Here is a 20,769-nt window from a genome sequence, read left to right on the forward strand (position 1 = left end):
ACGCCTGTGAGAATCATTCCGTAACTCGGTGGCTATTGTGATAATATGGTGCTCGATTTCGTTAGAGGAATTGAATGTCAATTCGAACAAAACTTTGGTCTTCTGTCAGCGGAGGAGTTATCTATACATATCTAGATAGCTCAGTGCTATTGCCATCTTGATCTACCTCACTCCTACTCGCAGTCCGATCTATAACTAAACCCTGGAACAGAATTTTCAATTGAGGAATAATAACACTGTCCTTCACCCCTCTGTATTATTATTACGCCTCCTTGAATCCAAATTCGTTGGCTGACGATACCGAAATTATATCTCTGCACTTGAAATTCTGGGTTACGCAGTAAAAGAATGCACCTTTCTCATTAAATCCTTGGATACCCGCTCAACAACCATGGTTGGAGCATGTGGAGAAACACGCGGCAGACAATAGCGACAAACTCGAATAAACTAAGAGATATGTCATCATTCTTTGCCGTTTTTCTTCCAAGGCGCCGGACGAGCCAAAATAGGCCGTAGACCACGATAATTTCGACCCACAGTCGGAACCATCCTCAAAAGGTCAAGAACATTAAGACCGCTACCAGGATCCCGAATAGTGGGATCAGCTCCCGCATCCAAAAGAATCTCAACTACCTCAAAATTGAACCGAAGACTAGCGATCCACACCGGTGTAGCCCCAACACGACCACCGGGTGCATTAAGATCGATATTGGGATCAGATTTAAGTATAGACTTGACAACGGGAGCCATGCCGAAAGAAGCAGCATAGTACAAAGGATGTGTAGCATCGATAGCCTCATTATCCTCGATACTTTTGAAATTTTGCCGAAACAGCATCTGCAACCATGTAGCATAATTGCCTCTCCCAGGCAAAAATCGCGTATCGAAAAGCTTATGAACCATAATCATGTTCGAAAAGCCACATGCAGAGCCATGCTCGGGCCAGAAGTTGGCGGCGTAAGTCAAGAAAGGATGTTTCTCGCGCAGTTCGAGCGGACTCTCAGCCGCCATGTATCCATGCGAGAAGTTATCAAGACAGAGGTATGCAAGACATCTATGCATCATTCTTAAATCTGCCGTGTACGGATCCAGAGCGAAATATTTCACTCGGGACGAGCGGATCCAGTCGGAAGTCAGGAAGTCTTTGACGGATGAGTGAGCGAGGATCACACAACCGTCTTGGTCTTCTGTTATGAGGCCCTGGCATATCTGAAGAAGGATGTGTGCGGGGATGGGCATCATGTCCTCGTCTAGGACCTTGCTTGTCTCGTCTAATACGACTATTTCGTTGAGGCGGCGGAGCGTGAGTGGTTGTTTGACGTAACTTGTCCAGAATAGGGCTTCACGGACGATCTTCCTGTCGTTTGCGGGTATTCTTTCGAGCGTGTTTGCGTATGTTTCTCGAAGGGTTCCTGGGAGGGCTCGGAGGGCTTCTCGCATTGCTCGTACTGATCGCTGGGTGCTCAGATTGTCGAGGGAGAGTTGAACCCAGCGGAATCTGGGGTGGTTAGGATGGGACATAGGGAGATTTGGAGTAGATGGCTACTCACGATCCATCTGCATTGCGCAGGAGAGTTGTTTCAATTTCGGATTTAAATTGCGGCGTGAGATTCTTCAATATTTCGTCAGTTTCGAGTCGCCATTGGATGAAGATATTGATATCCCCTTTCATTTCCTGGCTGATGTTCCTGACTGATACACCGTCGATCTTGGTGGAGCTCGGTACATTTGTAGTGGTTATAAGAACGCGGATATTTGGACAGGAATTAGCAAGCCGGACAAGAGATTCCTCAATGAGATTCATATCACGACTTTCGTTGACTGCATCAACTAGTAGTACAATCTGTGATTTCTTTGAGGCGCATTTGACAATGGCAGCTTCGAGGACAGATGTTTCAATCGGAAATCTATGAGCTTGGCTCCTCGGGACCTTATTGTACGTAAATCGAATATCACTCAAGATTGAGGGGTCTGTCCCAGAGAGCTGTGCCACAAGAGACCCAAGAACATTTCTCGCAACTTGAGAGGCATGATCGCCGATTGTGCAGTAGAAATAAGCAACACACATCGATGGGTCTTGAGAAGCCATCGAAGTAAGCTTGTCTGCAGTCTGGGCACTAGAAAGATCAGATAAACCGAGACTTTCTGTAGTAACAAAAGACTTACAACAGAGTAGTTTTCCCAGTTCCGGCTTCAATGTCGGGTATCAGTAGAAATTGCCAGAAATTGAGATGCATACATACATTTTCCCAACAAAAATAGAGTCCGCTCTTTCTCTTGTTTGAGGAATCCCAGCAAGTACCCGGAGATGAACCATCCGCCAGTTCTCATTCGGTACCGCTTTGACGCTCGCAAATGAGAGCTTTCTGGGCTGACAGGGGCCACCCATTGGAACAGCTCTTTGTTGGCAGCCTTGTTTCGCTCTTGATCTCGAATCTGCAAGTCTTCTTTCACAGCGGCTGCCAGGTCATTGATCTCCTGCTGCAGACTCCGATCCGCCGAGTTCTGGTCTGCGATGAGAACAAGTATCAACCACGATTTCACTCTTTCCAGGCGAATAAGATGCTCGTTGACTTGACTCTGAGTAAATGGCCATTTAAGATTGCGTTTGAGGTGCTTAAATTTGGTTTCTGGGGTCTCCAGCTCGGCAAGTAGGGATTGTAGGAGCTCGTTTGCAGTATACAATACCCTTGTCATGGCATCACGATCAAATTGCCCCGCAGATATCTCTTCACGTTGAGGGCTGTCATCTGTTTGGGCATCCAGGTGCTCCAAGATCCCTTTCAAAGCAAACAGCTCTTCGCTGAGCTTTCGCACTTCGGAGCTGGCGCTTTGAACCGCTTTCCCATATTTGATCAGGCTTGCCAACACATTACTAACTTCTGTTACAAGACCAATGATAGATATCGGGTCCATTGCGATTGAAATCCGGTCTTAGATCAAAACGAAATTGACAATGGTTGTTCGAGGATCATAGTGGGCTGTGTGTGTGCTGTCAGCCGTATCCACCGAAGATCAGCCTTGTCACACCGTTTCAGCTTTCATGTCGGCCCAAATTGATTGATATTTGAATGAGGACTTATTCCAACCAGGGAGATAACAAGGCTCATCTTATATTTTACCAAGAACTATATTGGGAGGATTTGCACAAGGGAAATAAAGAATATTGACCTCGATTGTCACTATCCGCGGCTGTACTCTCACCGCCCGCGCTCTACATCGTCATCGATCGCTGCATTGTTTCTTCACGTCGATAATGCCCGCCAACATGTCGATGGTCCCTTATAATGGGGGAAACCTTGATGTTGTTCTGTAAGTTATCGTGTAGGCTCATATGAACCGCTCTAACTCATTCTCACAGACGGCACAATGAATCAGTGGTTGTCTTCGATCACGACTCCCAACAGCTCGCTCTCCGCAACACGTCAGATACCGACCATGGAGACATGGAGCTAGCTAACTGCCCCTTCTGCCATCGACCCATGCGTGACAGCAGCAGGGGACGACACCAGGGACATGAAGAACCCGAAGGCGAATTCGTCAACCCAAATTACTTCCGCATGCTCAACAATAGCCTCCCCGGCTCCGCAAGCTCCTCGAGTCCTCCTTCTCCACGCCGCCGCCTCGTTCAACCTGTCCTACCCGGTGGTCATATACGTGAATCACCCGTCCAACCCACCCCATCACCCCAGGGTATCTCATCCGCAGCTTTTAGTCCAGATTATTTCAAGAGATTCTTTGTCGAGGAACGTGTTTTGGGAAAAGGTGGAAAGGGTGTGGTGTTACTGGTGAAACATATGCTGGACGGTGTCTCACTTGGCCACTATGCCTGCAAGCGAGTGCCGGTAGGCGATGATCACGAGTGGTTGGAGAAGGTTCTGGGTGAAGTACAGCTTTTGCAGCATCTTTCACACCAGAACCTTGTTTCGTACCGTCATGTTTGGCTCGAGAATACGAAGATCAGCACTTTTGGCCCCAGTGTCGCCTGCGCATTTATCTTGCAACAATACTGCAATGCGGGCGATTTGCATGACTATATCTGTGGCTCTGTCCAGACATCGACCACTGCCCAACAATTAAAAGATCGCCTTCGACGAAAGTCTAAAGGAGAGCCGGAGCCCCGAAGCGATAAGGGAGGACCCCGCAAACTTCAGCTGGATGAAATCTATTCGTTCTTCCGTGACATTACCTCTGGGTTACGCTATCTACATGCCAGTGGATATATTCATCGTGACCTAAAACCAAACAACTGTCTCCTTCATGAAACTGGTGATGGCATCAGAGTGCTTGTCAGTGACTTTGGTGAGGTCCAACAGCAAAATGCGATACGCAAGTCAACCGGCGCAACCGGTACGCTCTCTTACTGCGCACCTGAGGTTCTTCGTCAGGAATATCCCGATGGACCGTTTGGAAATTTCACTTTCAAATCCGATATTTTCTCCCTTGGCATGATTCTTTACTTTTTATGTTTTGCGGCTCTTCCGTACGCAAACGCCGATATCATCAATGAAGAAAAAGAGGATCTAGATCAGCTTCGTGCTGAAATTACCAGCTGGGCTGGATTTGACCACGCTCGAGCTATCCGCCCTGATCTACCCGAAAAGCTCTACAGGTTCCTGGAGCGCTTACTCTCCATTGATCCTGCCCGAAGACCATCCGCCGAAGAAGTCCTCAATGGCATTCAAGTCGGAGCCAATGCAAACGACAACTTCCGCTTCAGAAAGGCCAGCTCCGGGAGCTCGGGGGGCCAGGACATTCCCGGCACTCGAATCCACCCACTGGAAAGCCCGCGGCCATCAGTAGACCGAGCCCTCTCTCCCGTCAAAAAGCTCCCCCGGAATCCGATATCTTTCCGGCGCGACTCGATGACTGACTCCAGTCCATTCAGAAGCAATACAGCACCAGTGTCTGACTCTAGTCCAGTCGAGGGTCCACCTCTTAGTCCCGATCGAGACATGATTATTCGGCACCGACATTCTACTTCACCACCCATGTGTCCCACACACCACTCACAAGAACCATCGTTGCCTCCCCAACCTCAACCTCAAACTATTCCTCAGCATCATCTCCTCCCGCCACCTCCAAGTCGCTTCCCTCTGCTCAACTCCTTGATCTCTTTCACTTCATCCTTGCCTATGATCCAGCTTCTCCTCTTTCTTGCCAAGGTTGCATCGCTTCTACATCCCTGCTCGCCACGAGCAGTAAACCCCTGGATCCTTTACCCTCTTCTCTTTTGTGCAGCATTGGCCCTAAAAGTACGCAGCATTCAAGCGCAGTCTATTGCTGCAGTTGCACACCTGTTTGTTGTCGGCCTTTGTTTCCGTCTAGGTGCTCTTTGCGCTTGGCATCGGAACTGAATGGGAGATATCTGATGCCTCGTTGTTTTGTTTCGTTTTGCATTTCTTTCTCGCCATTTATTGTACACCTGCATGACTGATAATGATCCCTTGATACCTTCTAACGAATGAATGAAAGCTTTTGATATTGAAATTATTATAGTGCCACATACTATTAGCTATTCTGTAACCCCATCACATTATTTCCAAACTTCTTTTAATACTTTTTGAATGTGAACTGATAGTGGCAGAAGTCTCTGTAACTGCACAGTCTGAGCCTCGAACCACGGCCTTTTTGGTCGCCGTTGCAATATGGAATACGAAACTTGTGAACCTCCTCTTTCACCACCCGAGTAGCGACGCTGCAAATACTCTCAGTTGCGAGTATGCTTGGGGAATGACTCTGTGGAACTAAAAAAAGCATTTGATTCTTGACAACGCCGTTGGGACGGATAACAGGACGATTCGGTATATACAAACATGTGGTTATAGCTACAGATTAATGTGCACGAGAGGAAGATTACCAGACTACTTTGAAAAAGGTTGAGTTGTAGATTATTTTCATTCGTTTTGATCTTGATTCTTTTTCGAATCGGGTATCTGAGGTGGAGCTGGTGACTTAAAAACCAAACGCCGGAAGTTGTACAGTTCATTACTGAAACGCTCACGGTGAATCACGCGGCTGGACAGCAAACAAGCAATTTTAAGGCCGGAGCGAAGTACCGCACGGCAGCCTGATAGGCTGTGGGGAGCCAAGACCGCTCGAAGCGGAAATGGGGAGAAAGGAGCCAGCCAAAGTCTCTAATGTTTCAAGAGCGAGCAAGGCCAATCTCATGGCGGCAAATTGCCTGTTTTCGTAGGGTTGAATGGGGGTGACACTCAAGTGCCGTAGAAATCAGAGGCGAATCAATCAATCTTCCTCGCCGCTCTCCACATCACTGACTTCAATGTTGGCGATGGAGTCGTTGTCACTTTCGTGGCCACCGTCCTCATCATGCTCATTCTCAGCGGGATTGGAGTCCGATGATTCAGCCTCGGCCTCCTTCTCGGTAGGCTCATTATTTTCATCAAGCTTGCGCTTACGGCCCATCTCACCGAGGCGGCCTTCACGGCCCTCAACACCGGCGTCCTCATCTTCTTCTTCTTTGCCATCCTTACCCTTGCCCTTGGGGGGAGGAGTGTACCAAGGGATCTTTCCACGAAGGAAATCGTTGATGACCATCTTGGCAACACCGTCCAGATCAGCCTCGCCTCCCTTGAGAAGACGACCACCCTGGCGGGCAAGAAGCGCAAGCCAGTCCAAGTAGTCCTCCTGGTACTTGATGCCGTAGGTACGCTCGAGATGACGGGGCTGGACACGGCGAAGGACAGCAGGGATGTACTGCTCAGGGTTGTGAACGTTCTCCACACGACAAACACCACGGAGGAGAATATCCTCCTCTGTATCATTTGCGTTGGGAGGGACGACACCGGGGCAATCGATGAGGTAAATTCTCTTCATCAAGGTGATGTATTGCCACACCTTGGTCTCACCCGGAATAGGGGCGACTGTGCACACCTTCTTCTTGCGCAGGGTGTTGATGATAGAGGACTTGCCCGTGTTGGGGTATCCAATGAAACCAACAGAGACCTGCTTCCGGTCGGAGTGAAGGGAAGAGAACTGACGGAGCAGCGCAATCAATGAACCCTTACCGAAAGAGTTGTTGATGTTGGCGTGGAATGCAAGAGTAGGGTAGTCCTTGGAAAGATGACGAACCCAAGCGGCCTGGTAAAGATGCAAAGTTAGCAATCAGTCACCAGCAATGAATGAAACATTGTGAAAAAGAATGTGTGGGATGTTACTAAGAACTCTACTACTAAGCCACCAAAAAGGCAGAAGTAGAGTTCAACTCAAAAACAAAACACGTCTGGCCCTTGCGACAGGCCTTCAAGACGAAAGCAAGTCAACCTAGCTTCATAACGAAATTCGGTGCGGGCCAGTGTTAATATACCAAAGCTGTAACAGACGAGATTCCATTGAAAAAAAAGCACAACCGAAGTCATGCACGACATTGAGTCGCAGGAAAAGGCCTTGACTTAGCGATGGAACAGGGGGAGAAAAGCAGAGAAACAAATAGAGCAAGACGAGAACGCGGCATAATGAAAAGGGGATATAGATAGTCGTGAAACTTACAGCAACACTAGTCGGAACAAGATCACACTTGTTCAGAACGAAAATCAAGTGCTTGTGCGGTGCCTCCTCGCGAACGTATTTTTCAACACTTCGGCAACGAGTACCGTTGGGATCACGAGAATCCAAGACATGAATGATGACATCGGAAGAATCGATGACCTTGTACAGCTCGTTCCAGATACGCTTACTCTGTCCCTTGGAGAAGACAGATTCACGAGAGGTGGTGAGCAGGCCCAGGTCTTCGACCGCGGCAGTGTCATCACCACGAACGATGGCACTTCCATCTGCGTGGAATCCCTCATCGTTCTTCTCACTGTAGGTGTCCTGCAGGCGAGCGCTCTCGCCAGCAAGGTCTTCTAGGGAAGACACACCAAGCTTGACACGCTTGCGCTGGGCCTTGGGGCCGAATGTGTCATTGAAAGGAGCCGTCTCAATAGCCATCTTAGCCTGATGCTGCTTCAGGCCGTTGACAGTGTCATTGTCCCGAATCAAGCTCATGGGAAGCTTGTTGGTCTTGAGAAGAACTTGGTATGGATCGGAAGCACGCTCCGCAACAGCATCACGGAACGAGGTCAGAGCTTCTTGAGAGATGACACGAGAATTGGCAAACCATTTACGGTTTGGCTCGATGCGGGCTGTGGGCAGGTCTCTGGATTGATAACTGGCCGACACTGTGATCTCACCCTGGGCATTACGACGAGCCTTGCCATCCTTGAACATGTTCAAAGTCTTGATCTTCTTGGCATCACTAGCAGAATAGTCAGTGACTGTCCATGGGTGGCTGGAGTGAAGTTGTACATACCGGTAGAAATTTTCACCTTTGGTCTTAACATTGTTCATGCCATCGCTGACCTTTCCTTGCCGCTCTTTACGAGCGGCCTCCTTCTTTCCTGTACCCATGGTAAAGGATCTGAGGAGTAAATGTAATAAAAAAAAAGAGGAATGTGCCTGACGAAAAAATAAATCGAAGGCAAGACCAAACACGGAGAGTGGCAGAGTGCAAAGAGAAGAAGAAGAAAATGAAAAGGCGGCGAAGGAATTATTTTTTTTTGGCGCCAAGAAATAGCGTGCACGGACCAACTAGAAAATCGCTTCGACTTGATAACCGCGTATCCTCCTGATTGTACGGGTATCGGTCATTACATTCCTGTTGAATTGAAGGTGTTGTTGGCCTTTGATTCATTGATCTATTCTGTGTCCCCAGATTTGATTCGATCACCTTCACCGTCAAGGTCGAACTGCGCCGCATGTCGGCCCTCCGCAATAGCCGGACTGCCACCGTGCAGGTCCGTGGATTTGCTTCCTCCTCCAAGCTTCGAGTCGGACCCGAGTCCCCTCACTTCATCGATGTCCCCAAAATCGTCCAACCTAACAACCCCAAAAGACCCCATGTCAGGGGTACCCTACCCGTGCCTCGCGAAATCTTCCCAGCCCGCCGAGCTGACAAGCCCACGAAAGCATACATCGATGCTGTCACACCACTTCCCAAGACGAAACGTTTAGTGAACCCCTACGGCCCTGATCCCGAAAAGGAGGAATGGAAGCACAAGATGGCCGATTTGCGGAGACAGAACCTCCGCGAAGGTCTCCAGAGCCTGTGGGAACGCAAGTCTCGTTCTGAATCTACGATGATTTCCCGCAGCGAAAAGAGCCAGGAACATCGACAGCGCGTTCTCCAGCAACCCCAGCGTCAAGATGAGCTTCTCACTCGTCCCTCGACTATCCAGGCCATGCTGCCGCAGAAGCAGCCCGTCCTGCCCGATCCCAACCGTGAGGAACGCATTGCGCTCTCCCGGTCTCGCCTGGCAGCCAAGAAGGCCCAGAAGGAGGCAAAGCGCAGGGAACACCTCCAATCTCTCTATATGAATGCTCGTAATTTCATCGTCACCGAGGAGCAGCTTGCTGCTGAGATTGATCGCGTGTTCCCCGAGGGTGAGAATCCGGCTTGGCGCAACGATCACCAGCCCGGTGAGAACATTTGGAACTTGGGTAACCCCCCTACTGTGAACAACCTTGTCAACCAGACCAACCGGAATGAGGCTGGTCGCTGGGATGTCACCCAGGACCGTGTTAAGCAGCTTGGTGAACAAATTACCGGTGGTAAATTTTGAGTGTAATCTTTGTTTCTTTGGCATCCTGTACAATATCTTCTCAGCTATCGCATTAAAACATGAATGGAGAATCCTCTGCGTTTCTTATTCCCTTGTCTTTTTTCTTCTACAGTCACATTTCCATCCTGCTTTTGGAATATCAAGGCAATTTGAAGAGATCCAAGGATCTATCTCGATGTTACTCACTCTCAGGAAAAAGATTCACAAGGACGGTCTGTGCATTATATAGATAATTGATCTGATTCCAAGCAATGTCTTGTTGAAGCACATGATTTGTTCAAGAAGAACTACATATCAAACCAACTGGACGGCCGGAACAAGCATCCAAAGCAATATCGCGAAAAGAAGTTGGAACAAAGACCATTTCCACAAAAACCACTTCCCGGGTTTTAAGAGACCATGATCGGCGATGTCAATTCCCTAGTAATAAGCAGCTAGGATCCGATGTCCATAATGGTTGTCTTGATAGGTTCTCTCTATCTTCTTAATATCTTCCTTTTCTTCCTTACTCACCTCAAAGTCCCTTCTGCCCCGACATCAAGTGCAATTCCAGGTGCAGTGACGATTTCCAAACATCAGTTTTGAGACATTGCCGCATTTCTCGCAGCATCCACAACCACGCCTGCAACATCCCCCCCAAGGTTTGAGCAATCATTCCGAAGAACTTTGTGGTTGTACCACTCTGGATTTGATCTTGATGTGTTGAATGCTCGAAACAAGAATGCGCTATTTTCTTTCCTTCATCCAAATTTTCCTTTTTAGGTGGGTTATCTGGTCAATCAACTCGCTGGTTGCATTCACCGGCTGCCATCTCTCCAAGCAGATTGCCTCACGTAGATTCAATTTTTTCTGCCAGAACACTTCAATATCCCAGCCTAGCTTCCTCGAGACATTAACTATCTTCACTGTCGTGTTGTGCGATGATGCACTATATGACCACCACATGCAGAAGTCTTGCAGAGACTCGAAATCGCCATACCTCTCCAGAAGTTTTTCGAAGGCCAAGCACATGGAGCCCATTGGGATATATTAGTTATACAGTCATTGTGGCAATAGGCTGAGCCAAAGTATACAACGCATGTCGATCATGGACAACGCGTCCTTTCCAAACGCTTACCAAATAGAACCAATGTGTTAAGAAGCTGGTGTAAGGCTGCCAACTTGCTTTCAAGCCCTAGACCCAAGGCTAAGAGCTGAGAGAATCGATAATAAAGGAGGGAACACGGGGAAACACAAGAAAGCTGTATGTCATGGCTATGATTCATCTTTAAGGATGATTCAATAGCATGCCCACTTTCCTTTGACTACGAGAGCATGCAACATCCCATTTTGAAAACTAGCAGATGAAGGATCTCCCATATCATATGCAATACACTCCCAATCCTGCGCAGTGGTTCCGCATAATATTACACAGCAGCCCCGGCCTTGCCCTATAAACCCCACAAATGATAACTCGGCCTAGTTGCGCCTTTTGAAGCGGTAACTTTGAAGGGAATGGTTGAACCCGGAGAAAATGACCCGTATAACGAGGTAAGAAATTTCAGGTCTCTATACACTTCTCGCGCATTCGCCTCCAATGAAGATATTGAGATCAAGAATGAGAACTCCTGGTCGTGCTTGATAGCAGGCTTGTCTTTTCCATTCCTTGACCCCATCGATATCCAGGTCGACGTGGGCTACGATACCACTGCGCGGCGTCTCTCTCACACGGCCCCTGAGTTTCTCGCCAGTCAAGTTGTCGAAAACGACACTGATTTCACCCAGCCACCCGAGGCGGACTTGACCAAAAGCGTCAGCACCCCCTCCGCCCGCCCCTACACATATTCACTGCGACTACTGGATTCGGCCTCACTGTGAGTGCAACATGCAAAGCAGGGTTGCTCTAGTAACGGATGGGGAAGGTCAAGACCGAACTCAGTGTCAAATAAGAGTTCACATGTGGCCAGTCCACAACCATCATCAATGGTTTGGGACAGCACGTTCCTGTTACAGCTCCTCCCACACCAAAGTCAAGGCCACTGCCTCGATGAAACGATCCACGGTTGATGTGCTATGCACCATAACGATCCACTTCGTCTACAAAGACGAGAAGTACTTCTATAAATGCACAATGCTGTACCAGGGGCTCGTTTACTGGGACTGCAATGTTAAATACGAAAATGTGTAGTCGAGCTTGGGTAAATATTCCCGTGGTTGGCGGGGATGTGGGAACTCACTGAAAATGCCCCAGTTGGGATCATTGCCCCTGAACCAGCTTTCTCGTGTTATGCAACTTCCGAGACTACACTCACACTCTTTTCTTGTCTAGTTTTCGGATTTAGGTTTCGGTAGGGCTTCATTAATAACAGACCTACTCTTATTCACATACGTTTCCCTAAAGTACATTGGATTTTATACCAACATCCATATCCTCAAACGATAGGTGAATATAATCTATGAGCTTTATTAAGACAGAAGCCATGAAGCCCAGATGGTAGATTGTGCTTGAAAGGTTGTCTTCGAACCTTTGTACTGCAGCTTCTTGATCTATGACGGGGATCTCCAGCAGTGGTATCTGACAGTCTAACTTGTCATCTTATCCTCAACGTAATTTTAGATCCAGATCCAGATCGTGGCAACTGAACGATAGATGTGACATTCAGCATGTCACAACCAACCTTTTAACCTTCGAAAAACCTCGAGAGAATCCACATAACTCGACAAAAGGCCTCCGGTGGAACTAATAAAAGTAACTGACTCGTATAGAGTCCCTACAACTTCCACCGGAACCTATCAGACCAATCAACAGCCGCAACCGGAAAACCTCCATTTACCCCGGACAATCCCAACTGAAATGCATCATCAAACTGCATAAATTTGCGGAGAAAATGTGGGTTCAAGATTTAGTGTCTCACGGTCAGAATTACCCCGCAAAGGGGTATATATTTACGACGCAATGGTCCCCTAGCACTTACGCAAAGCTACAATCATGAAGGACCTACAGCATGAAGAGCACATCGAAGACACCGAGAAGGGTGCCTTCCACCATGAAGAGATCATCGACTCATTCAGTCCAGCCGAGCAGAAGAAGCTCATTCGACGAATTGATATCCGACTCGTCATCACCCTCGGTTTCCTATACTGTGTCAGTCTACTAGACCGAACGAATCTGGGGGCTGCTTCTGTTGCCGGGTATGTGTCAATTGCTTTCAAAATCAGCCACATAAATACACAGAACCCAGCTAACTCACCCCCAGAATGCAGGGCGACCTGAACATGAACGCCTCCAACAACGGATACAGCATCACATCACTACTATTCTTCATCACGTACACGATCTTCCAAATCCCAGCAACAGTAATTATCCGCAAGATCGGCCCGCGCCTCTTCCTCTCAGGAATTGTCCTGTGTTGGGGCGCGGTAATGATAGTAAGCCACCCAATCTACATCTACAAATGAAACCCGCCAAGCTAACTACCCACTAGGCCTTCGGCTTCGTCCCAAATTGGGAAACAATGGCAGGCCTGCGCATTATCCTAGGCGCCCTAGAAGCAGGCCTCTATCCAGGCAGCGTCTACCTCCTCAGCACATGGTACCCGCGCTACGAGCTGCAAAAGCGCAACGCGGCGTTCTACCTAATCGGCAGCATGGCGTCTGGCTTCGGCGGTATCCTAGCATACGGATTAATGCAAATGGACGGTCTGGCCGGGCGAGCGGGGTGGAGGTGGATATTCATCGTGAGTCGAGTCGAGTGAACAATCTTTCATCAAATTATGAATTATTGACAAAGTCCCAGATCGAAGGCCTGCTCACCTGTGTCCTGGGAATCGGCTCTTACGTCCTCCTCGTCGATTTCCCCGAACAGTCGCCCAAGTCGTGGAAATTCCTCAGCAAGCCGGAATCAGAGTTCGTGATTGCGAAGATTCAGCAGGATCGAGCGGATGCTTCGGTAGAGCCGTTTTCTATGCGGAAATACCTCGCCAATGGCAGGGATAGTAAAGTCTGGGCTTATGCTGCGTTGTATATGCTCACGACGACGAATAGCTATTCGATCGCGTATTTCTTGCCCATTATTCTGGAGAAGAGTATGCATTTCTCTGTTGCGGAGGCACAGTGCCTCGTTGCGCCGCCGTATGTAGCTGCTGCGATTGTGATGTTTGTCCAGGCTATCTACTCCGATAAATGGCGCTTGCGCGGTCCTATTGTGGCTGGAAATGCGGTGATGGGACTGCTTGGTCTTGGACTTTTGGGATACTTGGACCATGCTGCGCCGAGGTATTTTGGTGTTTTCTTGGCTACTATTGCTGGTGAGTGGAGTACCTCTTGTGATTTCGAGCACCCTGGATGTTTACATTTACTGACGTTCACTAGCAAATGCGAATTGTCCTGCTCTAGTCTCGTGGCAGAGGTAAGATATGATTTACACACTGACTCATGACACACTTTGTTCTGACGCAACCTAGTAACAATATTCGCGGACAATGGAAGCGAGCTTTTACATCGGCGACATTGATCGGTGGTGGAAGTATCGGAGGCATTATCGGAACGACTGTCTTCCGCGCTCAGGATGCTCCGAATTATCGACCCGGGTTGCTATGCGCAATGCTGGCCAATGCGTTGATTGTCGTAATTGTGGCTGCAATGACGTGGAAGTTCCGTCGGGCGAATAAGCGCGTTGAGGCTGGTGGGAAGCCCATTGAAGGGCAGATTGGGTTTAAATATACATACTGAGTTTACATAGGAAACCTTGAAAGGTAGAGATCTTTATATGTTTGAAGGGGAACCTTCGATCAATTTCAATCTTGCACTTATTCATGTCATTCTATTTTATTTTTATTTTTCTCAGATCCTTCAATAATACTCCGATCTTCAAAATCAAAATATCCAAATCCAGCCCAAAGCTAAATATACTTCGGAACGGAAAAACCACACACACGTGACGGCGATAAGTGTTCTTGTCGATAAGCAATTTTCCCTCCAGCAACGCCCAAAAGAATAAAATCACTCCGTACTGCTGGCAGTGCCCACACTATTCCAATTTACTGTCTACCACATTAAGACATCACCAAACGTCCAATCCACAAAAATGGTGCAAGGAGCCTTGAAAAAAGCCGGCCCCAGCGGTCCAGGCAGGAAGTACGTACCAGCCCACCCTGCACCACAATCACAATCACAATCACGAACGCAATCGCAACCATACTCATAATCATAAACCTATGCGATGAGTTGAATCGAGTTGAAATGAAACAAATCTAACAATAACACCCACAGACCCTCTAAGACCACAAGACCCGGCGTCCGCTCCGTGGCACCCAAGAAAGCGAACCTCATCAAGAACCAGAAGTTGGTGAAGGTATGTTCCCGCCACAGCCAGCTCCCAGCACACAACACGGCAAAATTCTCTGTCTTTGCTCTCGTTGTGTTTATTGTATTTTTTTTTATCATGTGCTAATGCTATTTGTGTTAGAAACTCACATCCGGCCTCGTCGGAATGACGGAGAAGAGTCTCGCGGTCAAGGCGGGACACTTGGAGTTGTTGGCTGGTGGAAAGAAGGATCGTCTGCAGAAGGAGAGGACTCAGGCGCAGAAGAGTGGGACTATGAAGGCGTCTTCTGGTCCTAAAAAGGCGACTTGAGATGTGGTGGATTTTATGATTTGAACTCGAATTCGATACCCTTTTCTTTGGTATATACTTGGGATTGTGTAGGATGTAATGTAACAAATACGGTGTAGGGCGTAACGTGTAGAGGATCGTAAGTGTGATGTGATTAAAGATGTGAATAAAATAACAAACTGTATATATAAAACCGCAGCAATCCATGTACAAAATCATCAAATCATAAGACAAGAAAAGGGAAAATAAAAAAGGGTATCTATCCAACTCCAAAAAACCAAACCTAGTACTTCGAAACTCTCCCAGGAACACCAGCAGCCTCAATAAGATCCTGCCCTCTATCCATCCACCCCTGGAACCCGCCATCGCTCGAGTCCGACGGGAAATCATCCCAAACAGTCTCCGAGTCGGCATAAGTTGACCAAATACCCTTGGGCACATCCGCCGCGCTCCACGACGGCAGCTTCGCCAGCACGCACGTGTAGTACACGTACAGGATGCGGCAGAGCAGCTCGACGCGGTCGATGTAGTGCTGCTGCGTGGGGTCGGGGCTTTGGCCGCCGTCGCCGAGACGCTTCCACCAGCTCACGCGCCAGCGCAGGGTCAGCAAGATGTGGCCTAGTTCGTTGAGGAAGCGGACGTGGGTTTCGTGGGAGATCTGCTTCCACTTTATGTTGTAAAAGTCGCGTTCGAGTTTGCGGAAGCCTTCGACTTCGAGCATGCGGCAGAAAATGCGGGAGAGTTGGGCTGCAAGGAGGATTTCGCGGCGGTCGCTTGGGTCGTTTATGTCCATTGTTCTGTCGGGGGTGTTGTCTAGTGAGACGAAGCTGTATTTAGCTCGGCTGGGCATATTGTTCCACTGCGAGAGGAGGGTCTGGGCTTGTTAGTTTGGTTTGAAACGGGGATGGGGATGGCGGGCTTACGTAGGCTTGGTTCATTGGGTCGCAGTCTGTGAGGCAGGAGAGCCAGTTCTTCGACTTGTCTTTCGAGTCGACGATGCGTCTGTCAATGAATTCTAAGAAGGTTGACTTGGAGTTGCCGTTGTACTCGCTGAGCGTCTTGAGGAACTTGTAGGTTTCTCCTAGGTCGAGAACGTAGAGAGAGCCCCAGGCCTGGCTGGCGCGGATGTTGAACCGCCCCTGGCGCTCAGAGAGCAATGACAAAAGTTGGTTCAGGTCGAACTCGGATGGAATTTCCATTCGGACTCGGTTGGATCCGTCCATTGTAGGGTGGTTGACAGCTCGTTGAGCTAGAGAAGGTTAGTCCATGAATCATAATCATGACGAGATGTTGGTGGTACGTACAGATGTAGTTGCAAGTTCCAAATTCAACAATGCTGGAGAAGCATGCACGAGCACATGGCTGCTCGTGAAGTGTTGGACGGCAGGCATCACATGGAGAGCTTCCATCACACTAGGAGGTCATTAGATACGGGCGTGAAAAATGCAAAGGGGAATGGAATCTCACCTTGCGCTTGTTCAGTCGGCATTGAACACAGGTATCCTTGTTTTTCCGACGCAAGCCTGCATTGGCGCGTCCAACCATACTCAATGGACCCTTACGACGAGCACCACGGGGCGGAGAAACGAAGTCAGCAGACGCAATCGAACCGCCTTGGCCATCCTCCTGGACAATTTGCAGAGGCCTCACGCTCTGATCGATCGAAGATCCGGGGTTTCTGGTCTTGCGCTTTCTAACTGTGGCCGAGGACTGCATGGCCAGCGGTGCCGGTCGGCCACCACGTCCAGCAGTCGAAGAAGCCCTCGATCTTGAAGGGACAATAGAATCAGGGACCTCGCTCACCATGAACGCAGTGGTTTGTGGTGAGGGTTGGGATCCCTCCCGCGAGCTAGGCTCCTGTGGAGAAGTTTTCCACTGGGAGTCGTCGTCGGACAACTGACGATCCGCAAAGACCGGAGGTTCGTCACTGGTAGCGGAGTACGAGCACTCATAAAGTCCAGACATATCGCCCGAGACCGAAGAATTCTCCGATTTGAACTGAAACTCCTGACCCATCTGGGCATTTCTCGGACCAACGGTTTGGGCAGGCGTCATCTGAATGGGAAGCTGGGACTCCAGACTGTTGAGCCAACGCGACTCGAGCGAACGAATCGAGGTCTGGAACTGGTGCAGCGGGTGATTCTTCGGGTCCTGGGGCTTGGCCGAGAGCGGGATCGAGTCTTGTGGCGGAGGCATGTTCTCCGCAGGCATTGCATGTTGCATCTCAGCCCACTGCTCCGGGATCATAGGGAAGGACTGGGGGATCTGTTGGAACGACATAATACCCTCAGCCGAAGCATCCGGGAATCCGCCATGCGGCATCTCGCCGACATCATCGACGATCACCGCACCGGTCGAGTGATTCGGTCCTTTCGCGTAGGGGTAGAGAAGCGAGGCATCGATCGGCATGCCTACGGAGTTGTATAGTTGGAAATGCGGCCAGGCTTCATCGGACTGGAAATTTTCGTCTGCGGACGACGGAATCGTCTTCGGGCTGATAGTTCCAGATCCAGTACCAGTACCCTCGACGACCCCATCGACGTAGCTCAAGTTATCGGGTGCCACATCACGTTTTCTAGAGGTTAAAAAAAGCCAAACGTCAGTCGAGTTCCTCAAATTGTCGTTTTACGTTTCAAATGCACGGGGTCCCGGACCTGTTCTCTAAACGACGATATTCGTTCAATGGACCCTGGAAGGCTCCCAGATCCGCGATATCCGCATCGCATTGGCTCGATTCCTGACTGGTGTCCCACTCGGGGGGTTGATCGTAGCCCAGGTGTTCCCACGAAGCGACAGAATAGGCGCCTTCAGTTTGCCAATTGTCCAAGATTTTGGGGTCGATCCCCGCAGCGGTGCCGGTACTTCCACAGTCCATACAGGATGAGAGGGGAAGAGGCGGCGACGACCGAGTTGAGCAAAGATCCCAAAAGACGAGCTTTTGAGACTTTGCAGGTACAGGTTGGTCGGACAGAAAGTGTATTAATTTTCGTGAGATATATTTCGAGGTGAGTTGTTGAGGTGATGACTGGAAGAAGAGTTGAGGGGCCAAAAGATGTTGCAGGTACGGGATTCCCCACCTCAAGATTTTCTGCGATCGTTGTTTAGCGCGAAACAGGGCTTTACAGGGTGGTTTTTTTTTTGAACAAGATCAAAATCAAAATAGAACTGGTTGAGAATGAATTAATATATTGACTAGATGCTATAATAATTAATACTATGGAATAGTATTATTAATTTGGATTGAAAGAAGCAAAGAATATCATAGCTGTAAAAAAAATAAGTAGAGTATACACCGGCGTGTAGATCTCCGAGTGGCTAGGACCTAATTCATGTTACGAGAGACGATCGCGTCAGAGAAATAAATTGCGTATCGCGCTATGATGAATGGCCAAGTCCTGCCAAGTTCAACCTATTTTATTCTCTACAGGGCAAGATCAAATACTAAATGTACCTTGGACGAACAGTAGACTAAACTCAACTAGAATTTTCTTTGGTTTCCACTTTTCTTTTTTCTTTTCTTCTTTTCTTTTGTTCCAGACCTATCGTCTAAACACATTCGTACTTACTAGTAGAGTCTAACTAGAGCATGGATGACATCGGTTAAATGGACTGATAACTTACTAGTTTCTAAGTTTATTATAACTATAACTAGTTATAACATGCATCATTTTCTAAGCTGAATCTATACTCTATATTCTCCTTATATATTATATATCATACATATGTACCCCATGAGTATACATACTACTGTGGACACTCCCGAGGCCGTAGCCCTACATTACATAGCATTCTGTACTATAGTATGCATCTCACTCATCTTCTAGAACATTGCCAAAATCATTTTCTAATGAGAGATAATACCATCCAATAACAAACATCCACAACCATCTCCCAACTCCCATGACCTTTCGAATAATAATAAAAACCATCCCTATGGCCAGCACATCCGAGAAAACCACCGGATCTCTTCACCGCACGCTGCATTCGGGGGCTGCCACTTGTCCCCGCAGCCTGAACGGCTTCACCCCGGTAGGTGTGGAATCCATCATGGCTCAACCCTTACCCAGTACCCAGACCGTATAAGTTTCCTGTACCCCGATTCTAGTGGGGGACATCGATTCTGTCTTTCTACAATATTGGATCCTTGAACTTTTGGTGTGAAGATACCACAAAAAAAACGGGTGAAATCTCAAAAGCTTAAAAAACACTCGAGGTCTCCTCCGCGGAGTTAAGCATATCCAATTACTCTATATCGCCCCTAGCGCACCAAAACCTGCATCATGCACATCCTGGTAAGCCGATCAGCACAACCCTATATTGGACTTTCTTTTTCCCCGAGTCAGCGCAGCGCGGCAATTATCCAAAAAAGAATATCGACGCTAGAGGATCCAATTTATACTCCGCACCTGACAACGCCTTATCTTCTTTTCTTTTTCTCCCAAAAAAGCAACTAACAAACATACCCCCAGGTCGTGAACGACGATGGACCCCCCAGCTCAACCCTCTCCCCCTACATCCGCCCACTAGTCAACACCCTCCAAGCAAACGGCCACCTCGTCTCCGTAGCAATTCCCTCCGCCTCCCGCTCCTGGATCGGCAAAGCCCACCTAATCGAAGCAAAGCTCACAGCAACCTACGTGCACCCAGACGCCTTCAACCCAAACGGCACCTGGGACGACTCATACACCCCAATTGAAACCGCAGACGCCCAAAATGACTGGGTAGTCATCACCAACGGCACGCCCGCCAGCTGCGCCCAGCTCGGCCTGTACGACCTCTTCACTGAGCGCTCGCCCATCGACCTCGTCATTTCGGGCCCGAACCACGGCCGCAACGCTTCAACGATCTATAACCTGTCGTCGGGGACGGTTGGTGGCGCGCTGGAAGCCGTCTTCTGTGGGAAACGGGGCATTGCCATTTCCTTTGGTAGTAAGGATCCGCAGGAGGGGCGGGTTATTGATGCTGCGGCACGACTGGCGGTTCGCGTTGTTGAGCATTTATGGAAGGTTTGGGATGAGCGCGTAGAGCTTTATAATATTAATGTTCCTATGCGGATTGATGTGGAGGAGAGGCCTGTTGTTTATACGAGGACGTTGCCGTATTATTGGAATCGGGGATGTTTGTATGCTGAGGTGGGGAAGGAGAAGGGGGGGGAAGAAGATTGCTAATGGGGTGAACGGGGTCAATGGTGTCAATGGCCATGAGAAAGGCGCTGAGCATGTTGGCGAGACGAATGGTGTCAATGGCCATGTGACGCCTGCGGCTCGAACGAGGCAGTTCAAGTGGTCTGCTGATTTATCGGATATGAAGAAGACATTGGAAGAGAGTGAGGTTGGGACGGATGCTCATACTGTGCTTAATGGGTCGACCAGGTATGATCACTTGGAAAGTATCTACAGAAAAATATGCTAACTGATTTAGTGTGACTGCCCTCCGAGCCAACTTCTGGCACGTCCCCGGCCTGGATGGGCCGCTGGACCTTAATTCTTGATTATGAATTGGATGACTTGGACGATACCCACTGGTTTTCGAATGCATAGTACGGTATAGGGATTT

At 48.7% G+C, this 20,769-nt stretch overlaps 9 protein-coding genes across 9 annotated transcripts; 6 read left to right on the plus strand and 3 right to left on the minus strand.

Moving 5' to 3' along the window:
• Window positions 1-462: 462 nt before the first annotated feature.
• N7529_008283 (uncharacterized protein) lies at window positions 463-2,916 on the minus strand (the record flags this gene model as incomplete). The annotated part of the gene is made up of 4 exons (XM_057243810.1): window positions 463-1,498; window positions 1,551-2,117; window positions 2,167-2,191; window positions 2,244-2,916. 4 exons carry the CDS (start codon window positions 2,914-2,916, stop codon window positions 463-465), a joined length of 2,301 nt encoding a protein of 766 aa, XP_057095348.1.
• Window positions 2,917-3,256: 340 nt separating this feature from the next.
• N7529_008284 (protein kinase IKS1) lies at window positions 3,257-5,357 on the plus strand (the record flags this gene model as incomplete). Its single annotated transcript, XM_057243811.1, has 2 exons — window positions 3,257-3,312; window positions 3,362-5,357. The coding sequence occupies 2 exons, from the start codon at window positions 3,257-3,259 to the stop codon at window positions 5,355-5,357; spliced, it is 2,052 nt and encodes a 683-aa protein (XP_057095349.1).
• An 889-nt stretch (window positions 5,358-6,246) lies between these two features.
• N7529_008285 (putative GTPase NOG2) lies at window positions 6,247-8,409 on the minus strand (the record flags this gene model as incomplete). The annotated part of the gene is made up of 3 exons (XM_057243812.1): window positions 6,247-7,101; window positions 7,510-8,257; window positions 8,312-8,409. The coding sequence occupies 3 exons, from the start codon at window positions 8,407-8,409 to the stop codon at window positions 6,247-6,249; spliced, it is 1,701 nt and encodes a 566-aa protein (XP_057095350.1).
• Window positions 8,410-8,756: 347 nt separating this feature from the next.
• N7529_008286 (uncharacterized protein) lies at window positions 8,757-9,620 on the plus strand (the record flags this gene model as incomplete). The annotated part of the gene is made up of 1 exon (XM_057243813.1): window positions 8,757-9,620. The coding sequence occupies one exon, from the start codon at window positions 8,757-8,759 to the stop codon at window positions 9,618-9,620; it is 864 nt and encodes a 287-aa protein (XP_057095351.1).
• Window positions 9,621-11,133: 1,513 nt separating this feature from the next.
• Window positions 11,134-11,787, plus strand: N7529_008287 (uncharacterized protein; the record flags this gene model as incomplete). Its single annotated transcript, XM_057243814.1, is given in 3 exon segments — window positions 11,134-11,150; window positions 11,165-11,473; window positions 11,496-11,787. 3 exon segments carry the CDS (start codon window positions 11,134-11,136, stop codon window positions 11,785-11,787), a joined length of 618 nt encoding a protein of 205 aa, XP_057095352.1.
• An 801-nt stretch (window positions 11,788-12,588) lies between these two features.
• N7529_008288 (uncharacterized protein) lies at window positions 12,589-14,330 on the plus strand (the record flags this gene model as incomplete). The annotated part of the gene is made up of 6 exons (XM_057243815.1): window positions 12,589-12,791; window positions 12,857-13,028; window positions 13,085-13,336; window positions 13,396-13,906; window positions 13,971-14,007; window positions 14,063-14,330. The coding sequence occupies 6 exons, from the start codon at window positions 12,589-12,591 to the stop codon at window positions 14,328-14,330; spliced, it is 1,443 nt and encodes a 480-aa protein (XP_057095353.1).
• A 355-nt stretch (window positions 14,331-14,685) lies between these two features.
• N7529_008289 (DUF2462 domain-containing protein) lies at window positions 14,686-15,234 on the plus strand (the record flags this gene model as incomplete). The annotated part of the gene is made up of 3 exons (XM_057243816.1): window positions 14,686-14,735; window positions 14,871-14,952; window positions 15,067-15,234. The coding sequence occupies 3 exons, from the start codon at window positions 14,686-14,688 to the stop codon at window positions 15,232-15,234; spliced, it is 300 nt and encodes a 99-aa protein (XP_057095354.1).
• A 262-nt stretch (window positions 15,235-15,496) lies between these two features.
• N7529_008290 (Zn(II)2Cys6 transcription factor domain-containing protein) lies at window positions 15,497-18,088 on the minus strand (the record flags this gene model as incomplete). The annotated part of the gene is made up of 5 exons (XM_057243817.1): window positions 15,497-16,087; window positions 16,137-16,462; window positions 16,518-16,626; window positions 16,681-17,788; window positions 17,868-18,088. The coding sequence occupies 5 exons, from the start codon at window positions 18,086-18,088 to the stop codon at window positions 15,497-15,499; spliced, it is 2,355 nt and encodes a 784-aa protein (XP_057095355.1).
• A 1,405-nt stretch (window positions 18,089-19,493) lies between these two features.
• On the plus strand, window positions 19,494-20,704 carry N7529_008291 (5'/3'-nucleotidase SurE; the record flags this gene model as incomplete). The annotated part of the gene is made up of 4 exons (XM_057243818.1): window positions 19,494-19,505; window positions 19,683-20,311; window positions 20,355-20,585; window positions 20,635-20,704. The coding sequence occupies 4 exons, from the start codon at window positions 19,494-19,496 to the stop codon at window positions 20,702-20,704; spliced, it is 942 nt and encodes a 313-aa protein (XP_057095356.1).
• Window positions 20,705-20,769: the final 65 nt, after the last annotated feature.

The sequence above is a fragment of the Penicillium soppii genome (genome assembly GCF_028829465.1).
Source record: "Penicillium soppii strain IBT 18220 chromosome Unknown utg000006l, whole genome shotgun sequence".
Lineage (NCBI taxonomy): Eukaryota > Fungi > Ascomycota > Eurotiomycetes > Eurotiales > Aspergillaceae > Penicillium > Penicillium soppii.